This window comes from Mus caroli, chromosome 4, assembly GCF_900094665.2.
Source record: "Mus caroli chromosome 4, CAROLI_EIJ_v1.1, whole genome shotgun sequence".
In the NCBI taxonomy this organism is placed as follows: Eukaryota; Metazoa; Chordata; class Mammalia; order Rodentia; family Muridae; genus Mus; species Mus caroli.
Window position 1 is genome coordinate 130,622,152 of NC_034573.1, and position 14,241 is coordinate 130,636,392.

The window sequence follows — 14,241 nt, forward strand, 5'->3', positions numbered from 1 at the left end:
AAGAAAGAAAGAAAGAAAGAAAGAAAGAAAGAAAGAAAGAAAGAAAGAAAGAAAGGAGAGAGAGAGAAGAGAGGGAGAGAGAGAGAGAGAGAAAGCAGAGCCAGTGCAAAGTAAATGCCCACTTGGCTCCTAAGCATGCAAGATTTCTAAGTCAGTTTGAAGAGTCAAGAGGCAGAAAACAGGCCGGAGGCTGGCCTCAGCAGACTGGACTGTTTACTTAAAACAGGGAGGGGCAGACACAGCAAGAAAGGGGTGTATGTGGAAGGGGGAGGGGGTTCTTGGGGTTTATATAGAAGAGGGGAGGGAGAAGTTAGGTGCAACTTAACTTGGGTTGCGTGCAAACCCCAAGTTTCTCTCTCCCGGAGTTGTTTGCCTAGAATCTGTCCTGACCTTGCTGTCAGGTTGTGGGTCACAGTGGGCCACTGAGTCAGGCAGCAGAAGTGAGGGAAGTGGACAGGAGTCTCAACACAGGGCCTTGGTCAGGGCTGGGCAGAATTTGTTCAAAGTCCTATGGTTGTGTGGACTTCAGGCACAGGCTGATCAGGGCTCCAGCTGTGCTAGCTCTGTTGGTCGGTATGTACAGGTACCCTCATGACTGCGGAGGTTCAAAGCCTCACATAAATACCCGCACAGCACCCTGGAATACGGAGCTCTTCTATGGCCTGCGGTATTTGAACAGGACCCTGCATCTCACTCTGTCTTGGGAGGGTCAACCTGAACTGATGACCATGGTCAGGGAGTTTCCCAGTACCAGTTTGCTCAGTCATGAGTCACTATAAACCGCATCCCCCTCTGTCCCCCATCCCCCATCCCACCCTAGGCTTAATCACTGAGGTAGGAGGAAATAGTAAGGGACGACTAGTTAGCTCTCACCTGAAGGTCAGAGAAGTTGGTACAACCCAGACGCTCTCTGAAGCAGGACCTGCCGAAGCTGAGCCAACACCTCACTGGGGCTGACCTCCGACTATCCCCCATGATCCCTGCAAGAAACAAAGACACACACACACACACACACACACACACTGTAGTAAGTAAGAGCTCTGGAGAAGCCTAGTATCAAAATCTTACAGCTTTGCAAAGCCCAAATGGCAGGTGCGGTGATTGACAGCGGAGGAGAGTTTAGGCACTAAGGCCCCACCCCTCCCTGCTGTCCTCCTTAGCTGAGTGAGCAGGAGAGCAAAATCCTCCAGGGTCACCTGGGTCACTGCCTCTTAAAGTTTGTCTGGTTTTCAGTGAAGACTGTGCTGAGTTGAGGCTCTGGCTTATGGCCTGTTTCCCATTGTCAGGACCATGGCTGTCCCATCTGTGGGTCGTAGGCAAGCTCACCTGCTGCAGTTTTCTACTGCAAAGTTTTAAGTTGGAAGGGGTGGCTAGGCTAACAGATCTTGGGGTGTAGCTAGACTAGCAAGCACTAGCAGGAGTCTAGAGTTTTCTCTTCATTTGTAGCTGTGCCTTAAGTCACTTTTTGAAAATGGTCCATTAAGCCAGGCATAGTGACGTTTGCCTTTAGGCCTAGTACCTTTGGATCTCTGTGAGTTCAAGGCCAGCTTGGTCTATAGAGAGAGTTTTAGGATAGCCAGGGCTACAAAGAGAGACTGTCTCAAAAACAAAAGAAATGGATTGTTTGTTTGTTTGTTTTTTCTTATCCCTGGGGGGAGATGCTGGAGAGGTGACAGGGATACCAACTAAGCAGGTGTGTGTCCCCCCGGACCTCAACGCTTCCTCTTTCCCCCTCCCCCAGCGCTGTCTGGACTGGAACCGCGACATCCTTAAGAGGGAGCTAGCGCTGACTGAGAAGGACATTATTGACCTGCCGGCTCTCTTCAAGATGGATGAAAATCACCAGGCCAGGGCTTTCTTCCCTAACATGGTGAGATACTCCAGCCCCAACCCCTCATGCCACCCCAAGCAGGGTGCAAGCAGCCCCAGAAGGGCCCAGCTGAGTTGCTGGGTAACCTCACCTCTGACCCTTGCCCTCTCTGAGCCTCTCCATTCCCTGCTAGGGGTGACATGCTTAGCCTTGCTTTCTTACTAGGTGTCTGTCCCCTGGCCCATTACTCTAGACAGGAGAGTGCTTGGCAAAAACTATCACAGCTCAGAATCTGTGCCTGGGTTTCCCTACCTCTAGAGGAGGATCCCTGATAACATGCCCTACATAGATAGGACTTGACGCCCTCAGGCAAACAGTGGCTGCTCCCTAAACACTCGCTCCCCTCCCAGGTGAACATGATCGTGCTAGACAAGGACCTGGGCATCCCCAAGCCTTTCGGGCCCCAGGTGGAGGAGGAGTGCTGCCTGGAGACGCACGTTCGAGGCCTGCTGGAGCCCCTGGGCCTTGCCTGCACTTTCATCGACGACATCTCCGCATACCACAAGTTCCTGGGAGAGGTTCACTGTGGCACCAATGTCCGCAGGAAGCCCTTCGCCTTCAAGTGGTGGCACATGGTGCCCTGACTGCCTTTTCCTTTTCCTCCTCCGCTGCGGTCTCTGGGTCCTTCCTGTGCCCCCCAAGTCCTTCCCCTACAAGAAGCAGGTGGGATTGGGGGATATATGTGCCTTGCTGTCCCCTGGAGAAGGACCTCAGTGTCCATTGAAGCCCCACCCCCACCCCAGTAAGCCCAGCCATCCCACACCTGAAACTAGCGGGACATGTGGTTAGTGTGCAGAGCCCTGGCCGGGGAAAGGGGACATCAACAAATCATGTAGTCAGATTGTCCCCAGGAATTCTCAGCCTCTACTCCAGGTCAGAATGAGGGAAGGGAGAAGGGAGGATCTGAGGTCATTGGCTCTCCCAGCATCCATCTGACATTCAAGGTAGACCAGGAGAGGGTCCTGGCGTAGCTTGGATGGTACACTCACTTCAAGTTCACCTCCCTCGGGGTCTCCTGGTGGCTCCCTGCACCTGTTCATTCCTTACAGATTCTGGTACACATTGCATCCCCACTCCCTGAGGGTCCAATCATTCAGCACAGAATCTTCCAGAAATAGGTCTTAGCAGAGGAGCATTCTTCACTTTCTGTGGATGTGGGCTGCCCAAATTTAGGAGAAAGGGGAAGTTTCAGACTAGCATCCACGGTCTAAAGTTTGGTATATGAAGATGCTCCTGCCTGTCAATGCTATTTCTGTTCTCTTGCCTGGTCCTCAATTCTCTGGCCAGTCCTTGGGCCTCTCTTCCCATTGCTCTTCCTATTTTGGACATTGGCCCTCCAGCAGCTACACAGCCAGATCCAGGCCTCCCGAGCGCCTGAAAAGCAGCCTATCTCTCCTCATGGATGCTGGCCCCAGTGTCCAAGGAAGCTGGCCACGTTCCAGCCTCAGTGCTCCCTTCCCAGCTAGCTGCTGCTCCAGAGGAGGAATTTCCCAGCATGCTTTCCAAAGGCCACCCATCCAGATACAGGCAAATTTACCCCTCGGCTTCCATTAGAAAGGCCCCCAGGAGCTGCAGAGATGGCTCAGCAATAAAAAATGCTTCCTGCTCTTGGAGAGGACCCAAGTGCAGTTCCCAACACCTGCAACTGTCTATAATCCCAGATCCAGAGGCTCCAGTACCCTGTTCTGGCCCCTGAGGGCACTGCATACATGTGTACAAACCCATACACATAAATACATTTGTTAGGGTCTGAAGAGATGGCCCAATGGTGCGCTATCTGCTCTTGCAGAGTACCAGGGTTCAGTTCTCAGCACCCAGGTGGTGGCTCACAACTACCTATAACTCTAGTTCCAGGGGGTCCAATGCTCTTGTCTGACCTCCACGGGCTTTTGCACATACATGGTTCACATACACACACTCAAGCAAATTTAAAAGTAAAGTAAAGTAAAATAAATGATATTTTTTTTTTAATTTTAAATAAAGAAGGTCCTTTAAGGCCAAGAAGATAGGAAATATTAATTCTACTTTGAAGGGTTAAACAGCCCCATTTTATAACCAAAGAAAGGGTTACAGACCTACATTCTTTTTTTTTAATTAAAGATTTATTTATTTTATGTATATGAGTACACTGCAGCTGTCTTCAGACACACCAGAAGAGGGCATCAGATCCCATTACAGATGGTTGTGAGCCACCATGTGGTTGCTGGGAATTGAACTCAGGACCTCTGGGAGAGCAGTCAGTGCTCTTAACCACTGAGCCATCTCTCCAGCCCCGGACCTACATTCTTAGGGGAACAAGATTTTTACTTTGGATTATTTCCTCAGCTATGCAATCAACGGGTTGTATGCTTCTGAGCAGTGGGCACAGACTTAGACTCTGATAACATAAGCTAACTGTAGACTCGCTTGTCCCCTGCAGACAAAGCGCACATCTATGTGGTCGCACTTGCCCTTGCAGTGGTAGGCTCTTTAGGAACACTACCCAGTATATCCAATAAGCATACGGCACAACAGTCACAGCCTTCAAGAGTTAGGGCTGTGTCTTCTTCTCCATCCAGTTGGGCCAACAGCCATGCCAGGTCAGGCCTCAGAGCCTCCAAAGCTGTCATCCTCTGTCCCTGGAGACAGTGGTCCCTGTCCTTGAGGGCAAAGCCCCAAATCCTGTCTCCTGCTCCAGAGTAGAAAACACAGCTCTGAGGGAGCTGATCTGGAGAGGTGGGGGGCTTGTGGTGTGCGGTGTTCGGTTAAAGTGGCTTTACTGCTTTTATTTTTATCTGCGGTGGGAGGAAGTGAGTACCTCCCATATGGAGGCCGCGTGGCTTTGTAGAGTGTGCTACAATTCTCCCTGGTGGCGTTGGTTGTCTCAGAAATTTCTGGAACTCCAGGACTCAGACACTGCCTGCCCCATCTCACTTACTCACCCAGTGTGACCCCCCAAGTGTGGATGCCCCCTTGCCTCCCCTGAGTGGACTCCTTGCTCTTCCCCACCCCCACTGTGTTTTGTTTTGTTTTTTTAACTTAGGCCCAGATGCTTCTGGGCTACACCAGTTCCTGTTTCGATGTTAGTTTTGAAATGCTCTGTGAAGGGCGGAGGGACAGCAGGAAGATGGCGGGAGCCAGGCAGTATCAACTTCCTGGAGAAGAAGCCAAGATGGAGACTGAGAAGTGTTTGGGGGAAGAGCCAAAATAAAGAGCAATAAAATAAGCCGTCTACGGGAAGCTATGCGGCTCTGGGTGACATTCTTTGCGGCTTCTGAGACATAGTCACAAGTCAATCAGATCACATGCGGGGCCCTTGTGGTCATGAAGCAACTATTGTTCTGAACATAAGGTCTTGATCCTTATCAAACTCATCTCAAGGACCCAGCACCACCCCATCTCCCCCCCCCCCCACATACACACACACTCAGGACTGTGTGTCACACAGCCTCTACCCAAGGTCATGACCAATATCCACAGTAAGTAAGCAATCATGTCTTAAAGCTGAGTTTCCCCAGATGCACACAGTGAGATAAGCATTCGGGAGCCCGTGAGTTGTTAGCCGAGTGTCTCCAGGAGAAACCGATCCAGGAACTGGGGGGACAGGCCATTGAAAGTGGAGACACAAGAAAGGGATGTAACCTCGGGGCCAGTGCATCCCAGTACCCCCTGTGAGCTCTGCAGGGCTGATGACCCCTGGAAGTCAACCCCATGGAGCACAGGTCCCACTGCATCTGACCTGCAGGGCACTAACTCTGGCCCCTTTAGTCCCTGATGGGGAGAGCCACCAATAGTCTACGGCAACATCTAAAGAAGGTTGTATCTGCTGCATTATGAACAGAGCTAGGGAGTGGGGCTTGGAGAGATTGCTCAGTGGTTAAACACGCTTGCTAGTCTTCCAGACAGTGGCTAACTCCCACTTTTGGCCTCTGTGGGCACCTGCGCACACACTCAGGTACATACAAATAATATAGAGCCAAGTTAAACCTGTGAGGTAGCTCACCGGGTAAAGGGGCTTACCGTGAGCCTGCAGGCTGACATTTGTTTCTGAGACTACCTTTAAGACAGGAGGAAAGAACTGACTATATGAAGTTGTCCTCTGACCTCCACATGTCTGTCCTGGCACATGGGTCTACACGCACACACACAAAAAAAAAAAAACCCTTCTAGCCAGGCACGATGGCACGTGCCTTTAATATCAGCACTCAGGAGGCAGAAGACAGGTGAATCTTGTGAGTTCAAGGTCTATGCAGCAAGTTAGTTCCAGACAAACCAGGGCTAAACAGGGGGCCAGAGAGGCCAGGAAATGGCGGCACATGCTTTTAATCCCAGTACTCTGGAGGCAGAGGCAGGAGAGTCTCTGTGAGTTTGAGGCCAGCCTGGTCAACAGAGAGAGTTCCAGGACATCCAGGGTGACACAGAGAAACCCTGTCTCAAAAGAGAAAAAACGACAACAAAAACCTAGAATCCAGTCATCTGAGTGTCATAGTTCATCAAAGTTGATTTCTGTAACACAGAAAGTAGAAATGCAAAGGGAACTTCAGCCTTCTTCCTTCCAGAACCTTCCAGAAAGTCCTCTTGCCTAAGCTATGGCCATCATGGCGGGGGGGGGGGGGTGGCTTTGCTATGTCACCATTGCCCACTGTCAGGATGAACCCCCCCCCCACCTCCGTCTTGACTCTGTCCTTTATTGTTAAAGGTTGTCTTGCAGGGAACAGGAAGTCCTTTTCTCAGCCCTCCTCCCCCTCCTCCCCCTCCTCCTCCTCCCCCTCCTCTTCCCCCTCCTCTTCATCATTAACCGTAGCCTAGAGGTGCTTTGCCTGCAGGTATGTCTATGTACCACATAGACTTCATAGCTTTCAGAAACAAGACCAGGGCATTGGATCCCCTAGAACTGGAGTTACAGACAGTTGTGAGCTGCAGTGTAGGTACTGGGAATTTAACCCAGTTCCTCTGAAAGAGCAGCCAGTGCTCTTAACTGCTGAGCCGCCTCTCCAGCCATCTTTATTACAGCCATGCTCATGACCCAAAGGTTAACCCCGACGATTGAAGGAGAAAGACTGACCATCAACCCAGACCATCACCACCGAAGTAACTGGAACAACAATGAATTAAAGCAAGCTCTTTATTTCCGTACACAGGATGCCTCCCAATACGTGGGGTTCAAGAGATCGCCGTTGTAGAATAAGTTGATCATAACGACCTGTTTGAAGCAGAGGCATGATTGGAAGGTGGTCGTTACAAGGCAGTCCTAATAACTGTTTAAACAAAGGCCAGGTGGCAAGATGTCTGTTACAACTTCGGAAACAAAGGTTTAGTTGTCGTTTTCTGGAACAGGCAGTTCAGCACTATCTGTAGTGAAGGTTACAGGCGGGGCATAGCATAGCCCAGTCCTTGAGAAACAGACACAGTCATAAACAGCAATGAGCATAGTGTGTCTTTACTACACAATGGCTTTTAAGTCTAAGATGGAGGCAGGCTGGTTTGTCACTTATTTTCTGTTTTTTTCATTTATCATTTATATATTATTAATTTTTGCAGACCAAACACAGATTTATTAAGGAAAAGTGAGAAAGAACTCCCCAGAGTGGGAGAGGTTCTGAGTAAGAAATATTCTTTTATTTTCTTCTTCTCTGTTTGGCTATTGAGGATTGAATCAAAGGTTTCACACGTTCTAGATATGTGTTCTACCACTAAGCGATATATATCCCTTTCCTCCGACCTCTCTCTCTCTCTCTCTCTCTCTCTCACTTTCTCTCTTTCGTTTCCAAGACAGGATTTGTTTCTGTGTAGCCCTGGCTGTCCTGAGCTCACTCTGTAGACCAGGCTAGCCTTGAACTAAGAGATCTTCCTGCCTCTGCCTCCTGAGTGCTAAGATTAAAGGTGTGCACCACCACTGCTCAGCTTGCTTTCTTCTCTCTCCCTCTCCCTCTCCCTCCCTCCCCCACTCCCTCTCTCTTTGCTTCTGAGATAGGATCTCTAGCCCAGGACAGCCTTAAGCTCCCTCCCTATGCAACCAACAGTGATCTTGAACTTCTAATCCTTCTACCTCCACCTTCCAAGAGCTGAAATCACAGGTATGGACCACCGTGCCCAGTTGAGGCAACGCTGAGAACTGAACCGCAGACGACTTGCCACCTTCCCAACCCCGGGTTCATAGTGCTGTGGAGCCATCGCTCTGCTTGTGGCTCTTGAGTCCCTCCTAACCTGTGAGTCTTACGAAAACTCTAAGAAGGGTTTCTGGCCCCTCAGTGGGCAGCGTCACTGACACAATAATAGTGATTGATCTTTTATAAACATTGCTGCCGGAGCAGAATAATGATCCAGCCGCCGCTCTTGGAAAGAACTTAGAGACGTGCATTCTTAGCGTTGGCCGCCGCCCTCGGGAAGAATCTGGGGATGAGGATTGTTAGTAAAGTTAGGTTAAGATGGTTGGGGTTTTTGGTTTTTTTTTTTTTTTTTTTTTAAAGCGGCTTTGACGTAAAAAATCTTGAGCAACAATTCGAAATTCAGAAAAAACATTTGATAATTGAGCAAGGGATTTGTTGAGGTCAGTGGACAAGAACAGTGGCAGCCTGACCAGAACTAACTGACCTGGCTCTCTTGTTAAGAGATCGGCTGGTGATCAAGGCGATGACTAATTTCTTGAACCCATTTTTGCTCTCCACTCCCTGATATGATTTAATAAAAAAAAATGTTAATGAATAGATGTGTACCCTGATATTTAAAGTAGGAATGGCTGATCATTTTTTTTTTTACATAAAAGTTTAGATTTTTGGGCTGGAGAGATGGCTCAGCAGTTAAGAGCACCGACTGTTCTTCCGAAGGTCCTGAGTTCAAATCCCAGCAACCACATGGTGGCTTACAACCATCCGTAATGACATCTGATGCCCTCTACTGGTGTGTCTGAAGACAGCTTCAGTGTACTTACATATAAATAATAAATAAATCTTTAAAAAAAAGTTTAGATTTGTGATTTTTTTTAATGTTTTTATGAGCTTACTCTTTAAGATAAATAATAAAAATAATTGAATCTTTCTTTGTAACTGCACGTTGCAGCCTGCCAGTAAGAGAAACTGGCTGAGAAAATTACCTCTGTCTCTTAAACTTTGTTAGTCTATCACAAGTTGCTTAGTTACAAATGTGAATGGGTTCTTAGGAACAACGTTTTTTTTTTTTTTTTTTTTTTTTTTTACATATACTCAGTGTTATCATTCACTTAAAGAAAAGAGAATTTAATCACAGTGTACCCAGTTTACTGCTTGGAAGATTTTGCTGGGATATATAAACTGAGGGAGAAAAATGCCAAGGTTGTGTGTGTGTGTGTGTGTGTGTAAATTGTTTAGATCTCTTTGGCGCTTGCTTCATCCACCAGGTGTGTATGAATGTGTGCCTGCTTTCCAGCACCCTGACCCCACATCCCCTCCTTGGATTGCTAAACCTACTGTCCGGCTGGTCTGTGACACCTGCTGCTGCTAGATTGGCTGCACAGCAAATCCTCAAGGTCACCCCACCACCACCCTGGGCTGAGATTACAGGTGACACAGCCAGACCTGGGGGACCTGAACGGCACAGCAGACACGTTACCATACCACCCCCAGCCTGCTATCTGTACCTTTGTTTTGAGGGTGGGGTGAGTGAGAGACAGTGTTTCCCCCTCCAGGGTTTCTCTGTGGAACCCTGGCTGTCCTGGAACTCACTCTGTGGACCAGGCTGGCCTCGAACTCAGAAATCTGCCTACCTCTGCCTCCCAAGGGCTGGGATTAAAGGAGTGCGCCNCCATATGTACTTTTTTTTTTTTTTTTAAAGATTTTATTTATTTATTATATGTAAGTACACTGTAGCTGTCTTCAGACACTCCAGAAGAGGGCGCCAGATCTCGTTGCGGATGGTTGTGAGCCACCATGTGGTTGCTGGGATTTGAACTCTGGACCTTCGGAAGAGCAGTCGGGTGCTCTTACCCACTGAGCCATCTCACCAGCCCCCATATGTACTTTTTAATGATTGTTAAAACTAACTGAGTTCTGTGGCAGATGATTTCCATTCAAATCTTCCTACCGGTTAGTTAGCATAATCCAACTCTCCTAAGGACGCGTGGCTCCTCCTGGCTGAGGCACTTCAGATGGAGAACTCCACGGGGCAAAGGGTTAATCCTCCTCCTTGGCAAGGGACTGGTCATCCCCATTCATTTCACTATTGCACAGAGAAGTTTAGTAACTTACTTAAGGCCACAGAGGCGATGGTTTTGACGGAGCAGCTTGCACTCCCAAACCTACACTCTTAACCGCCCGCACCAAGGCAGCCCTAGCCCTGCCTTTGACAGTTCTGCATCTCTGACGTTGTGTTTTGCTTCTGACTTCCGGCCACCACGAACCCAATGAATATTTACCATTGTCCCTGCTTACATTTCACTTGCAGGACTCCGATTTTAAAAAACATTCGAAAATTCAAGGCTCAAATGGAAGAAAGCAGACGCAGCCCAGTGCAGCGTCCGCAGTGTGAATAAACGTCCGTGCTTACCTGGAAGATCACACGAACTGCTAATCTGAGAGTATGCTAGAGACGCTGGGTGGCTCACAGTCCCCCAGAAGGCTCTGGGCCACTTGCTAAGTCCCAGCAGCTGAGCTGACCTAAGCTGTGTGCACCACGGGTCCAGCTGGAGCAGGGGTGGCTCGTGACTATCCGCTCCAGGAGTTAATTCCATAGAGACTGCTCGTGAAACGGGAGAAGCCTATGGCCCCGTTGCCTCGCTCCCACTCAGAGAGCATATTTTGAGAAGTCTAATTATACGGTGGGGTTTGTACAGGATGAAAGAAAGGGGTTTAGATAAGTCTTTTCTAAGGGCAAATTGGCAACAGCTGTTAGAGAGGGCTGGGCAGCGCTGCGAGTCGGGAGTGACCCCTGGAGGTAGAGTCGAGTAACTGCAGCCAGCACTTTTCTTAGACACAACCCACAGCCCACAATTGTGTGACCTGGGTTAAGTACTTGACCCTCGGTGGCCTCAACAACAATGAAGACCTATAATTCCCACCTGGTGGGTTTGCTGTAATGATTATGCACAAATGTAGCCAAAGGATTGCTTACACCCCAAACCTCCAGCAAAGCCTCCAAGGGTCAGATGATGTCATTCAATGATCTAAGAGACTGGAAAGGGCTTCTCTGAGAACCAGGCAAAATAGATAAGGGAGGGGGACAGGAAATGGGGAGGTTGACAATTGCTCTGCCAACTGTGTCGACTCTGATTCGGAAATTGCCAGCTTTCACCTCAGCGTCTCTCTAGAGCCTTATGATACAGAACGAGGGTAACCTAGAAGTAAAATACCCCAGGCAGAGAGCAGAGATGTTCCAGGAGAAGTTGGCCTCTTGCCAAACTCCGAAGCCACAGCCCTGCTTGGATGATTGAGCCACAAAAGGGGCTCCTTCTGCGGTACCAGAGGGGAGGCTCCAGGGCTGAGGGGACTCAGGTCCAGCCTATCCAAGGGTACCCTGCTTCATGGAGAGATACACTGAGTCAGGTGGAGGGTTGGATGCTAGTTGGCTGATCACACTGAATTGCCTTACTTTATCTCCATCCCTGACCACCCAGGCCCTGTCTTTCCTTCTATTCTGTTTCCTGAAGAGGCACCCAGTGCCCTGATGTACTATGAAAGTCTCTCATGCTGACTATCGGGAAGCCAACCAGGGCTGATGGGGCTAACTAAGATGCAAAGGAGTCGAGGGACAGGCTTGGGGCTGTGGCTCACGGGTAGGTCATTGGCCAGGCCCACATACCTGCGCTCATCTCCCAGTAGCAATAGAGAATGGTAGCTCTACTAAAAACATTCCTATTTTATTTAACGTGATCTTTTTAAGAAAAAAAATTTTAGATTTATTTACTTTATTGTTCTGTGTGCGAATGTTGTGCCTACATATGTGTATGTGTACTGCACGCATGCCTGGTGCCCTTGGAGATCAGAAGAAGGCATCAGACCCTAGACTTGAAATTAGAGATGGTTGTGAGCCACCAGGTAAGGGCTGGAAACTGGACCCAGGTCCTCTGGGGGCAGTGGACAGCAAGTGTGCTTACCTGCTGAGCTGTCGCTCCAGCCCCTTCAATATGAACTTTTAAAACCACTCTCTGCCCTGCCGAGGCTCCTCAGTGCTTCCGATGTAACCCTGAGCTGTTGAGACCAACCTGGTATTTGTGTTTGCTCCCAGACTGAACGTCTAGCCCTGGGGGGCGGAGGGGGGGCAGAAAGAGTCTCTCAAGCAGAATTGCCACCCTAAGTTGCCCAGATTTCCCAGCACGACTGGAATGGGGACAGTTATTCAAACTCATCAGGGTTGTTGGGAGGACCAGAGGAGACTGTTGATGTAAACACATTTGTGGGCGATGAGGTGAGATTCTGCATAAACACAGGGCTTCCAGCAGCATGTCTGATGAAAGCAATATATCACTCTCTCCATGGATGCCAGCCAACCAACCCCAAACCCTGCGGTCTTACGGACAGCTTGGCAACCCAAGTCAGGAAGGGGCCATGAAGACCTTTAAGCCCTATGGCATCTGTGCCTTTCTGGCACTGAGTCAGGTGGAGGTTTGGATGCTAGTTGGCTCAAAGCTCAGGGCGGAGGTGGAGCCACCCAGGAATTTATTATCCTTCCATAACATTAAGCTCCCCAAATCCCCATGACGCCCAGGAATGATGTGACTGCAGGGTGTGTAGGCACACTGGCACCAAGGGCCCCTCCAATAAATCAAGGTCTCACTTTTGCTGGCTGCTCAATGCTTTTTCCAAGGTGACCTGGGTGGCCATTCATGTAGCAGTGGTGTCTGTCTTTGACATGGTGGCTAAAAATGGCTAAGGGGGCCAGTTCTCTAGAAATACTGCCTGTTGACACCCTGGAGGAGTTACAAAGAAAATGACAGTCTTCCTACAACCTTGGCCGATTTGGGTGGCCCTGATGGTGGTCCCTTGGGTAGACTAGAAGATCCTACCCAGTGCTGAGCCAGGGCCCCTGAAAAGCCAAGGCAACCTTACCATCTGTTGCGCAAGACAAGCACACCAGTCATAGAATCTTAAATCAGCTGCCACAACCCCTAGTGATTCAGGCAAGGACGCTATAAGTCAAAAGTGGCGAAGGACTTGTCAATGGTCACATGGCCTTGAGGGGGCAATCAAGGTAACCCCCAGGGGTTCAGGCCTCTCCACACCCCCTTTAATGAGGCTACCTGGCAGAGAAGCCAGATTCAGGGTGAGTTCTCAGAAACTTGGCCCCATCTAGCCATTCCTCCTGTCATGGTAATTTCTCCAGTGGCTTCTAAAAGAGCCAGTGTGAGGAAACCCAAGATTATAAACAGTGCCCTCCCTCTGCCAAAGGTGAGCGGAAAGAAATCAAATCCTTCCTCTGGTAACAAGGACCAGCAAAGTCACTGGGTGCCCCATGAGACCAAGTGACTAGGGATACCAAGATCACGCCTGCCCAAGGTGGTCAAATCCCCAGTCAGGGGGTGGGGGGTTCTGAGAGAACCCATTAGAGGTGTCAGAAAAGCTGGGCAGTGGTGGCGCATGCCTTTAATCCCAGCACTTGGGAGGCAGAGGCAGGGGGATTTCTGAGTTCGAGGCCAGCCTGGTCTACAAAGTGAGTTCCAGGACAGCCAGAGCTAAACAGAGAGGAATTAGGTGAGCAGCTCGCTCACTTACCACAGCATCCCAGAGGCTGGCACCAGCCACATACTAAGTACCCTATCTGGCTGCTTTGGTTTTGGTTTTGTGTGTTTTGAGGCAAGGTCTCAAGTATCCCAGATGGACTCGACCTCATTAAGTAGCGGAGGGTGAGCTTGGTTCTCCTACTGTCTCCATATGCCTGGCATGCAACTTCTGTACCTATGTGACGTTCATCTTTATGATCACTTCAGTCACTTGACAACTGTCCCAATCAGGTAGGAACTGACGGGTTCTCTAGATTTAGCACAAAGCTGACCAGACAAGAGTCACAGGTGAACCAAAAAAAAAAAAAAAAAAAAAAGGAGCCGGGCGTGGTGGCGCACGCCTTTAATCCCAGCACTCGGGAGGCAGAGGCAGGCGGATTGGCGGATTTCTGAGTTCGAGGCAAAGTGAGTGCCAGGACAGCTAGGGCTACACAGAGAAACCCTGTCTCAAAAAACCAAAAAAAAAAAAAAAAAAAAAAAAAAAAGAGTCACAGGTGATTGACAGACAGCACTGCAAGTAGAGAGGGGTTTAAAAATCACAGCCACCAGCCGAATAGGAAAGCCCCGCCCCTCCACGCAACCCTCCCCTCTCCCGCCCCTTAGACTCGAGAGGTCACCTTAGGAACATAAGAAGCCCAGTGGGCATGCGCCCTACGGGCCGCTGCTGCACACGCGCACTTCCTGTGCATTGGCTCCGGGAAAC

General features: G+C 49.5%; 1 protein-coding gene and 1 long non-coding RNA gene across 2 annotated transcripts in view; one reads left to right on the plus strand and one right to left on the minus strand.

Moving 5' to 3' along the window:
- Positions 1-3,614, plus strand: part of Padi2 (peptidyl arginine deiminase 2) — a 39,916-nt gene extending 36,302 nt beyond the window's left edge. The window contains exons 14-15 of the mRNA XM_021160856.2: positions 1,668-1,870; positions 2,221-3,614. Of these exons, the coding sequence (XP_021016515.1) occupies positions 1,668-1,870; positions 2,221-2,454 (437 nt within the window). The 3' untranslated portion in view covers positions 2,455-3,614. The remainder of the gene's footprint in view (positions 1-1,667; positions 1,871-2,220) is intronic.
- Positions 192-10,608, minus strand: LOC110293085. Its single transcript, XR_002377777.1, has 4 exons — positions 10,370-10,608; positions 2,371-2,520; positions 874-980; positions 192-595 (listed from the first exon to the last, which is right to left on the minus strand). It is a non-coding gene; the product is annotated as an uncharacterized LOC110293085 (long non-coding RNA).
- Between the last annotated feature and the right edge of the window lie 3,633 nt (positions 10,609-14,241).